We start from the raw sequence: 12067 nt of genomic DNA on the forward strand, positions 1-12067 counted from the left end.
TATGATCAAGTGGGGTTCATTTCAGGGATACAGGGATGATGTAACATTCACAAGCCAATAAATATGATATATCACATAAATATAATTAAAAAACAAAAACCATATGGTCATCTCGATAGATGCAGATAAAGCATTTGATAAAATCCAGCATCCTTTATAATAAAACCCTCCAGAAAATAGGCATAGAAGAGACTTACCTCAAAGTAATAAAAAGCCATTTATGACAAACCCACAGCCAACATTATCCACCTTCTGGGTTCAAACAATTCTCTTGCCTCAGCCTCCCAAGTAGCTGGGACTACAGGTGCGTGCCACCACACTCAGCTAATTTCTGTATTTTTAGTAGAGACGGGGTTTCACTAGGTTGGCCAGGCTGGTCTCGAACTCCTAACCTGAAGTGATCTGCCCACCTCGGCCTCCCAAAGAGAGTCTTTCGATTTTTATGTCCTTTTCAATTTCTTTTATCAATGTTTTTTAGTTTTCCTTGTAGAGATCTTTCAATTCCTGGTTTCAATTTATTCCTAGGTAGTTTTTGATAGCTATTGTAAATGGAATTGCTTTCTTGATTTCTTTTCTGCTAGTTTGTTGTTGGTATATACAAACACTACTGATATTTATGTTTATTTTGTATCCTGCAACTTTACTGAATGTATCCGTTCTAAGAGTTTTTTGGTGGGGTTTTTAAGGTTTTCTACATAGAAGATCATTTCACTTTCAAACAGGTACAATTTGACTTTCTTCTTTCCAATTTGGATGTTCTTTATTTCTTTCTCTTGCCTAATAGTTCTGGGCTAGGACTTCCAATCTTATATTGAGTAAGAGTGGAAAGAGTAGGCATCTCTGTCTTGTTTCAGTTCTTTTCCTCATTCAGTATTATTCAGTATGATGTCAGCTGTGGGTTGGTCATATGTGGTCTTTATTGTGTTGACATGTGCTTCTTCTATTCCTAGTTTGTTGAGAGTTGTTATCATGAAGTGATGTTGAAGTTTATTAAATGTTTTAATGTATCTACTGGGATGATTATATGGCTTTTCCTTCGTTCTGTCACTGTGACATATCACATTAATTGATTTGTGTATGTTGAATCATTCTTACTTCTCTGAAATAAATCTCACTTGATCAAGGTAAATGATCTTTTGAATGTGATGCTGGATTTGATTTGCTAGTATTTTGCTGAGAATTTTTGTATCTATGTTCATCAGGGATATTGGTCTATAATTTTCTCTTTTTGTTGTGTTCTACTCTGGTTTTAATATCAGGATAATGATGACCTCATATAATAAATTTGGAAGAATTCTCTTCTCTTTAATTCTCTGGAAGGTTAGAAAAGAATTGGTATTAGTTCTTCCTTAAATGTTTGAAGAAGTCAGCAATAAAACCATCAGGTCTCGGACTTTTCTTTGATGGAAGATTTTTTTTACTAACTCAATCTTGTTATTCATAATTAGTCTGTTCTGGTTTTCTATTTCTTCTTGGTTCAATTTTGATAAGTTGTATGTGTTCAGGAATTTATCCATTTTTGCAAAGTTTTCCAATTTGTTGACATACACTTTTTCATAATAGTCTCTTATGCTCCTTTGTATTTCTGTGGAATCAGTTATGTCTCCATTTTATTTCTCATTGATTCATTCATGTATTTTCTTTTTTTTCTTGCTCAGTCTAACTAATGGTTTGTCAATTTTGTTTATCTTTTCAGAAAACCAACTTTTATTTTATTGATCTTTTGTGATTTTTTTTTAGCCTCAATTTTGTTTATTTCTGCTCAATGATTATTATTTCTTTCCTTCTATTTATTTTGGATTTTGTGTGTTCTTGCTTTTCTATTTCCTCGGGATGCACTGCTTTTGCTGTATCCCATAGGTTTTTTTTATGTTGAGTTTATATTTTCATTTTTTTCAAAGATATTTTAAATTTCTGTCTTAAGTTCTTCATTGAATCACTGGTCACTCAAGAGCATGTTTAATTTTTAATTTTCAATTTCTGTGGGTATATAGTGGGTATATATATTTATGAGGTATATGGGATAGTTTGAGACAGGCATACAGTGTGTAATAATCACATCGGGGTAAATGGGATATTCATCACCACAAACATTTACCCTTTGTGTTATAAATAATCCAATTATACCCATTTCATTATTTTTAAATGTACTATTAAATAATCATTTACTATAGCCACCGTGTTGTGCTATCAAATACTAGATCTTGTTCATTCTTTCCATGTTTTCGTACCCATTAACCATCTTTACTTCCTCCCCACTACAACTCTTCTTGGCCTCCGGTAACCAACATTCTACTCTCTGTCTCCATGAGATCAATTGTTTTCATTGTTAGCTCCGACAAATGAATGAGAACATGTGATGTTTGTCTTTCCGAGTCTGGCTATTTCACTTAACATAATGTCCTCCAGTTCTGTCCATGTTTTTTCAAATGACAAGATCTCATTCTTTTTTATGGTTGAATAGTACTGCATTGTGTACATGTAGTAAAAACCTCACTTGAAGTCAGAACACTGGGATCTGTGATTCCCCTCTAGCTAGCACTGGTTCCTTCTGCAGGCGGGCATGACAGTTTGGTCCGGTTTTCCCTTCTGCTGTAACAGGACAGCAATTGGTTCAATACCTCATAATTGCTGTGTTCTCCCTCCCCCCAGCACCCAGAGACACTCTCCGCACCACACCACTGCTGCCAGGGGTGGAGGAGGGGTGACCTCAGTGATTCACGACCATTTTTTTCTGTCTTTTAAGTGCCTCTCTCAGTGATACGTGTAAGCCACGTACTCTGAGTGCACACCTGATTTTTGGTTCTTATGAAGATTTTTTTCTGTGTAAATAGTTGTTAACTTGGTGTCCTTGTAGGGGCTGGAAAAATGATCAATGGAGGCTTCTATTCTGCCATCTTGCTCTGCCTCCTTGTACGGCATTTTCTTTATTCATTCATCTATTGATGGATATTGTATTTTTTATTTCATTCATTGAATTCTTCAGCTGCAGGATTTCTATTTGGTTCTTTTTTAGCATATCTATCTCCTTGCTTAATTTTTCATTTATATGGTGAATTGTTTTACTGATTTTATTGAATTGTCTATCTATATTTTCTTGTATCTTACTGGGTTTCTTTAAAATTATTATTTTGGATTTTTTTCAGCAATTAGTTGATTTCCTTTTCATTGTGGTCTGTTATTAAACAGTTATTATATTCCTTTAGTAGTGTCATATTTCCTTGCTTTTTCATGTTTCTTGTGTCTCTGCATTGATATTTGTATGTCTGGTGGAAAAAATTGCCTTGTCCCAACTTTATAGAATACATTTTATAAGAAAAGAATTTAACCCGCAGTTGGATCTCAGTATACTGTTAGGAAGGGTGTGGTAATTCCGTTTCCAGGTGGGGGCAGTGATATGATCTCCATGCAGCTTCTTTGGCTGCATTCAATGTCAGCAATAACTGTATGCATCTCAGTAGCCTAGGCTGTAGAAGTTTGTGGTAGTCTAGTGGCAATATAGGTTATTTATTTCCTCTATGGCAAGGGTTTTTGGAGCCTTCTTTTCTTGGTTTCCCCACACTACTGAGACTTAGCCATGGGAATTCTCTAGGTATCAGGTCTAACACAGCCTAGAAGGAGCTACAGTGGTGCTGGATTACAGGTGCAGATCTTTGGAGCAGCAGCTGGTCTTTGGGGCCAGGCTTCAAGTCTCAGGGTCTAATGAACCTATTGTGGCACCTGGGTCTTGGGGTGAAGGTTTGCTCTTTGTGACAAGGTTGGATGTAGGTGGCCCATAGAGCCAGAATCTGTGATTCTGAGGCACTCCCTAGCAGCTGAGGCCACGTTGTAGCTATGACTCCACCCCTGTTAGGCAGAGGACAGCATTGGCCTGACTGGCAGGAAGAAGAGGGAATCTGGAGTTTGGGACCTGGGATGCAGGGTATGGCCATAACTGGGAACCTGAACCAATGGGTTCAGTGGCAATTCAGGTCACTGGGGGGTGAGGCATCATGTAATGGTGACTCTAGACCCTGGAGAATCCCAGACTCTATGAACCCAGGTGCTGCAGATGTGGATTCTCCAGAATGGCCGAGCACAGCTTTTGTTTGGGCCCTGGGGACAAGGAGTGGCACAGCAATGACTCTACTCTCCGGGGAGAGAATGTCTCAGCAGCTCAGACTACAGGGTCCAGATCCAGGGAACCAGGGTTCTAGAGTTGTAGGTTCTAGCCTGTAGGGTGGGGTGTTTCAGAGCAGCCACTGCTCTGTTTTCCCTGGGATGCAAGGTACCACTATGTCACCTCAGTCCCGGAATGTGCAGCTGCTCAGTTCAACCAAAGCACCAATAATCCAAACGGAGACGTGCTGCTTCCGCTCAGGCCCAAGGGGCGTGACTGTTCTGGGTGGTCCAGACTCCATTTTCCAGGGATGCAGGGTTCTGACCAGGGATTGTTTCCTTGGGAGGCAATGCACAGTTTCAGCTCAGACCACTAGGGGCAGGGTGCAGCCTTGGCTAAGATGTGAATGGAGCCATTCTGCCAAAGCACAGTTTCCCAGGAAGGAGTGCGCCACTTCCAGCTCCAGCCTGAGGGTATTGAGAGAGAGAGAGGTAGGTGGAGCTTCTTCACTGCAGCTTGGCCCCACAGGGAAGAAGCATAGCATTTGCTCCCAGCTCAGCTTGGGGATGCTGGGCCACCGGGCATAAGTGGTTTAAGGCAGTTTAGCCTCAAAAATGAAAGGGTGCTGTGGCTCCTCACCCTCAGAGCAAGACACACTCCAGCAGTACTTGCAGTCCCAAGATGGCATAGCGTAGTAACCACACAGGCCACAGGGTGTAAGGCACATTGTCCAGCTCCTTCTTGGAGGGAACACAGCTGTGTGGACTCCAGTCAGTTCTCTCAGCCAGGCTTAGTGGCTGTGAGGACCAAGGAGACCCAGTGGTGAGGACTGTATATATCTAAGGTAATGCTAGGGGTTGCTGGAATCCTCTTGCCTACTTTTTCACCACAGGGAGATGTTCCTCCTCCTTCCTATCTGATCCCTGCTGAGGAATTTGGTGGTGGAGTCCCACTGTTTGCTTCTGTTCTGTATGTGGCTGTTCTGAGTTTCTGTGCTCCCCAGTGTTTCTGTTACTCCTTTGATGTCTTCTGTGCTTCCCTTTAGTTATTTTTATTCAAATGTAGTTGTTTATTCATTGTTTTTGCTGCCTTTGTGGAAAGAATAAGCACTAGGGGCTTCTAGTCAGCCATCTTGCTGACGTCATCCTCCAAGAGGGAACTTCTTAAATGGGAAGTCTTTTCTTGGAATTGACACTCAAGCTGAAACCTGAATGAGTAGAGGGAGCCAGGCTTGCCTACACCTGGGCAAAGCACTCTGCAAACTGTACAGGTCTCAGGAGGCCACAGACGTATTATATTCAAGTGAAGGGAAAGTACAAAATGCCTGAGAGCCCCAAGCAGAGAAGAGAGTGGCATGAACAAGCAGTGGGTGAGACTGGCAGGGTCAGATCTTATCAGGCTTTGTAGACCCTGGTTAGGCAATGAAGTACAGTAGGCATCTAACCTCCCTGATAGTGCTGTGTTACCAACCTGCTGTTAGCCTCCAGAGCTTTTTGTGAGCTTCTCTCCTTGCCAAGACATGTACTAAACTCAGAGGATTGTTCAGCATGGGCCTCAACCCCATCCATAGCATTCACAAATTCATGAATCCCCTCTACTCAAACCCTTTCATTGAATCTGCCCACCATACCATACCCTTGAATTGCTTTCATTAATTTTTCACTTCAGAGAAATTTGGGTTGTACAATTTTCTACAATTGGATTGTATAACACACAATTTCGATAGTTCCTACCATAGGAATTAGAATATAGTGAATATTCAATTGTTTTACTTTTTATTCACCCTTAGATTGCTGACAATATACTTTTTGATCAACCAAATTTCTATTTATACAATTTTTTGTAAGCTAATCAGCTTGGTAACTTTCTCCAGCACACTAAAAAGCACCATAGATAACCAAAACTAGCTATGTAGAAATATGACATAGCACTTAAGAAGGCAGTTTGGGCCCACCGTGGTGGTTCACGCCTGTAATCCCAGCACTTTGGGAGGCCGAGGTGGATGGATCACACAGTCAGGAGATCGAGACCATCCTGGCTAACACAGTGAAACCCCGTCTCTACTAAAAATACAAAAAATTAGCTGGGCGTGGTGGCGGGTGCCTGTAGTCCCAGCTACTTGGGAGGCTGAGGCAGGAGAATGGTGTGAACCCGGGAGGCGGAGCTTGCAGTGAGCCGAGATCATGCCACTGCACTCCAGCCTGGGCATCAGAGCAAGACTCTGTCTCAAAAAAAATAAATAAAAAGAAGGCAGTTTGAATATAAGAAAAAGAAACTATCAAAAGTAAATTGAAGTGTAGCATTTAGAAGTCTGTATATTCAAGTAATTCTCTCATTTAAACTAGTTGAAGAATATGTATTCCAGTCCTGTTAGGAAAAAAAAACAAGCTCTTAATCAAAGATTAATGAATAGAGTTAGAAAGAAAAGAAACAATTTGTACATAGTATGAGAGAAGGTCATCAAAAGTGATGAAGAAGCTGTTTCAATGTTTTATTTCATTTTATTGAACAGGCACTTATATAACACTATAGACAAAGAATTATTTAAAGTACTTTATAGATATTAATTCGGTTAATTTTTAAACCCTTATGAGGAAGATACTTTTAGTTATAAGGAAATGTCAGTTTTGTAAGTTAAAAACAGTCAAATATGAGGAATTTCAAACAGTTCAAACTACCTCTATTTTAATAGATGATGAAAGTTAAACATAAAAAGGTTAAGCAACTTGAATTCGTAAAAGTCATAGCTGAAATTTGAAGGCAGGCAGTCTGGCTGGAGTCTGTCCTTGTAATTATCTTACTGAAAAAGAAGAGAGTTTACCTACCTCTGAGGAATTATTGCTGATTCCAGTGTAATGAGGTCAAGCACGAGCTGGAACAGAATTACTAAATAGGTCATTGTTCTTGCCCCTTACTAGGCCTCCATTGTTCACATCCTCTGACAGTACAGAAACACAGCTTTCGAAAGAACTACAGTAATTCTTTTTTATATTTTATGTTCTAGGGTACATGTGCAGAACTAGAGTGATTTTAAGGCTTAATTCAGTTACCATATGCACTAGCTGAAATACTTAAGAAGCCATAACTTAGTAATCCAATTTTAGGCTGATGTTGTGATTTAAAAAAAAAAAAATCAAAATAATCTTAGCTCTTTACTTTTGTTTTGTTTATTGAAGGACAATATACATTAAAGGGTAATATAGAGACAATAATATTTTTTAAATCTTCTTTTTGTGGCTCATGCCTGTAATCCCAGCACTTTGGGAGGCTGAGGCAGGTGGATCATTTGAGCTCAGGAGTTTGAGACAAGCTTAGACAACATCACAAAACCCGTTTCTACCAAAAATACAAAAATTAGCCATGCCTGGTGACGTATGCATATAATCCCAGCTACTTGGGGGTGCTGAGGCAGGAGGATCACTTGAAAACAGGAAGTCAAGGCTGCAATGAGCCAAGATCATGCTACTGTACTCCAGCCTGGGTAACAAAGTGAGACCCTATCTCAAAAAAAATCCTGTTTTTATCTTTCATGTTTTCTTCACATTTTATAGCTACTTCCACATATTGCCTCAGAGTCAAAAATACTATCCCCAGCCTGGGCAACATAGTGAGACCTCATCTCTACCAAAAAAATAAATAAACAAAATCAGCCAAGCATGATGGTGAATGCAGCAGTCCCAGCTACTCAGGAGGGCTGAGGTAGGAAGATTGCTTGAGTTTGGAAGGTCAAGGCTGCAGTGAGCCCAGGTTGCACCAATGTACCCCAGCCTCGGCTACAGAGTGAGACCCTGACAAAAAAACAAAAACAAAAACAAAAACACCTATTTCTGATAATTGCAAATCTGTCTCATATTTCCAAAGCACTTTTCTTCAGATTCTGCATCATGAAACCCCAAAAATCAATCTGACAAGGAAAGATTCTCCTCAGAATGCAGAGTAAGTTGTAATAGGTCAGTCCAGAATTCTCCTTATCAAGGAGGGGTGGGGAAAATGTAGAAACAGGTCTATATTAACACTTCTTATTCAAACACATTTCATAAGAAAGAATATAATATCCTCCTTCATATGAGCAAAATAACACATTAAGAAAATCCTGCATATCGGTAAATAAATTAGTAACCAAAGCATCTACGTTTCATTAGATTCATGTCTGTAGCATGGTCCAGGAATTTTAGAAATGTTTGTCTTTCTTTATATCGAAATCACTTAAAACAACTTCCAGAAACTGAGCACCTGGTTGAATATTCTCCTCATTGCCATCTTCATTTCTTTATTCCTAAAAGTATAGATGGTAGGGTTCAGAAATGGGGTAATTATTACATCAAAAATGGCAAGGAATTTATCCACAGGCACTGTGAGAAATGGCCATGAATACACAAAGATGCATGGACCAAAAAATAAGACCACCACTGTAAGGTGAGCTGACAGTGTAGAGACAGCCTTGGATAAGCCACTTGAAGAATGTTGCCGAACAGTGATCAAGATGAAGATATAGGAGATAATCAAAATGCAAAAAGTCCCCAGAGAGATGAATCCACTGTTGGCAGTGACTATGAGCTCCAATCTGTCGATGATCATGCAAGCCAGCCTAATAAATCGAGGAAAATCACAGTAAAAGCTGTCCACTTCATTGGGACCACAGAATGGTAGGATAACAACAAATACAAGTTGAATCAATGAATGGATGATTCCAATAGTCCAGGAAGCCACTAGGAGTAGAGTACAAGTTCTGAAGTTCATGATAGTCAGGTAGTGGAGAGGCTTACATATAGCAACATATCGGTCAAGGGCCATGAAAACAAGCAGAACCATCTCAGTTCCTCCAATAACATGAATGAAGAACATCTGAGCAATGCAGCCTTGGAAAGAGATTACTTTTCTCTCCTTGAAAAGATCAGAAATCATCTTGGGCACTGTAATGGAGGAAATCCACATGTCAATAAAGGAGAGGTTGGCCAGCAGGAAGTACATAGGGGAGTGTAAATGGGAGTCGGAGATCACTGTGAGCACAATGAAGAGGTTTCCCAAAATACCTGCTACATAGAACATAGAGAAAACCAGAAAGAGGACAATTTGCATCTCCAAAGAACTGGTGAGTCCCACCAAAACAATCTCAGACACCACGGAATAATTTCCTCCCTCCATGATCTCAGTCACTTTGGGCTGCAAATTTGCCTGGGGGGGAAAAAAAAAAAAAAACAGGAGAAATGAGAAAGTGGAATTACTAACTGTATCATTCAGGGTTCCATTAGAGAGACAGGACCACTAGGAATAATATGCTAGGAAATTGTTACAGGAAGTTGACTTTGCATAATCATGGAAGCTGGTTCAGCAATCCGTGAGTCCATTGTCTTTGCATGTGATGCTATAACTTAAAGTCCACAGGACATAAAAATAGGGGAAAAAAAAAAGATGAATTTAAAATTTGGGAGAGCAAGAATAAAGTGGAACCCATAAAACCCTCCTTTCCCATCGCACTTTGTAATTATCATAGGACCTTTTGACCCGTAGTATAGAGTTACATGTGCATGATTTACTTCCTTTATCTGTTTCCAAGCACTAAAAGAAAAGATTCATGTATTATTTATCTCTGTCTTCATTATCGGACTGTAAAATAGTTTCAGAGGGCAGAATTATCAGTTCTAGGAATTTAGTATTTGCTAAATTAATTTGAATTAATTCCTTTACAATTTTGAGTGAATTGTTTAAATAAAGATAATTTAGAAGACGAAGATAAAGGAAAGATATAAAGAAAAGAAATTAAAATATGCTGAGGGGTGGGAAGAAAAAGAAAAAACAATGAGAATTACCAAACCCAGAAAAATGGAGAGAAGGAGAGAGTAATTGGGAAAAGTCAAGTAATGAAAAGGATCACGTAGGCCAAGCGCAGCAGCTCACACCTGTAACCCTAACACTTTGGGAAGCCGAGGCCAGTGGATCACTTAAGCTTATGAGTTCGAGACCAACCTGGGCCACGTGATGAAACACTGTCTCTACTAAAAATACAAAAATTAGCTGGGCAAGGTGACGTAGGCCTGTAATCCCAGCTACTCAGGAGGCTAAGGCACAAGAATCGCTTGAACCCGGGAGGGAGAGGCTGCAGTGAGCCAAGATCATGCCACTGCACTCTTGGGTAACAGAGTGAGACTCTGTCTCAAATAAATAAATAAAGTAGAAGAGAAGGAGAAAAAAATAATAATAATAATGGTCATAGAAACTTCCTTCAAGTTGTGGGACTGGAGATTTCAAATAGGAAAATACAGAAAAGGAGTGAAAAACTAGCTTATATTTATATCTTAACATTCCAAAGAGCCCTGGTCACATACCCAGCAAAAGCCTTTAGAGGGAAAAGCTAGTCCCACAAAGACCTGAGCTTTTCATCTCAGAAAATACTTGACAGAACCCTTGATGGATGGAAAATGGCAGACCCTTAATTTAAAACCAAAGTTTCCCACCCCCGCCACCCCCCGCCCCACCATTTTTTCCACTTCTTTTCTAATGGGACATTTTCCTGAAGAACATTCCTCCCTTATTCACCTTTTCACCTCTCATGTGTTCCCTGCTCTAACTGCTAATTTTCTGTTTCTATCTCCCACACCAGGCTGTAAGCTCAGAGAGGAAAGATACTGTCTTTTTCTCTGTCCCCAGTACCCAGCACAGTATTAGAAAAATAATAGAAGCTGAAGAAGTGTTTTTTATTGAATGAAAAAATGTGCATACAAACGAAAATCAACCTAACCCAAATATCGAGGTTCTTTGAATATTTCAGAAAGAGTGGATCCAGGACACAGGGAAAATTAGAGGAAGTATTTGCTTTTAGCAATCACTTCAAATTTGTTCTCCTGAGTCATTTAACTGATTAAATGGTCAGTGTCTGAGGGAAAAATATGCGACTCCTTCTTTGTCAAACAGCCTGAGTTGCATTCTTTTATTTGCATGGTCCACATAGAAGTTGTCATCTACAACCAAGACCAAATGCCATTAAGGACTCAGGAGTGGATATTTAGTGCCAACCATAAACATTAGGTTATTCACACTCTTATGTGCCTCTTGACTCATGCCTGATTCTCCTATATCATGATTCTTATCCTTACATACCTGAAACCCTCTCTGTCCATGTTTAAAGAACAAGATAGGTTCCCTGCAGAGTATTTACCAAACCCTATCCATTGACTCAACTCAACTACTGCTCTCAACTCTTTGTCCTCTAGATATCTTCTTTTCCTATGTCCAGAGGTAATTTCAAACTGTGATTTAATTACCATAAAATCTCTTAGTTGGCAAAATACAAGCTGATTGAATGTGTTCTTTCCATCCTTCTCACTCACCTGTTCTCTAGAAGATCTGAAATAACAGTATCTTCAGAAAAATGATACCTGGCACAAGGAGCTATTGGAAATTCCCCCAGAGTAGAAAAGGAATAACTTATTCTCAACACAGAAGCAGTAAAAAGTGGTACCAAATAGAACATGGAAAGGCAATATAACTTCAACCTGTGCTGGGAATGGTCTCATAGAATAAGACTGATTTTCCCAAAGCAACATAGGAGGAGGCAATAAATGGATCCTAGGGGAAGAGGTCCCTCATGAATAAATAAGCTTTGTCGAACTATTTTTATACTTCAGTGCTTGAGGCAATGAAGTTCTAATGTTCATGAAAATATACTTTAATTATTTTTAATGAAAATCATCTTTATTGTCCTCTCTTATATACACATACAAAACATATGCAAACATACACAATTGATGTATATTTTCTGAATACATGCACTTGGGCAGGTTGAGAAAAGAAAAACAAGCATATTTTGGGAGTTAGCAAATATAGCAATTAATTAAAAAAAAAAAAAAGAGTCACCAAAAAATGTGACCCCCTTGGTCTTCACTCTACCCTGAATCTACCTATTGATCTATCTAAAGGTTAGCATCAATACGCTTACTATGCTTACTTCTAAATGCCTATCACTCTGCT

The 12067-nt window shown here is 39.3% G+C and overlaps 1 protein-coding gene across 1 annotated transcript; it reads right to left on the reverse strand.

The window, feature by feature from the left end:
- Positions 1 to 7561: 7561 nt before the first annotated feature.
- On the reverse strand, positions 7562 to 10025 carry LOC101016316 (olfactory receptor 4F15-like). The gene has a single exon (XM_003901452.3). It carries the CDS (start codon positions 9242 to 9244, stop codon positions 8306 to 8308), a length of 939 nt encoding a protein of 312 aa, XP_003901501.1. The 5' UTR covers positions 9245 to 10025; the 3' UTR covers positions 7562 to 8305.
- Between the last annotated feature and the right edge of the window lie 2042 nt (positions 10026 to 12067).

This window comes from Papio anubis, chromosome 7 (assembly GCF_008728515.1).
Source record: "Papio anubis isolate 15944 chromosome 7, Panubis1.0, whole genome shotgun sequence".
NCBI classification, from domain to species: Eukaryota; Metazoa; Chordata; class Mammalia; order Primates; family Cercopithecidae; genus Papio; species Papio anubis.

Bases quoted from the DNA above. Each gene is read 5' to 3' on its own strand.
- LOC101016316 (XM_003901452.3), bottom strand. From the start codon at position 9,244: ATGGAGGGAGGAAATTATTCCGTGGTGTCTGAGATTGTTTTGGTGGGA.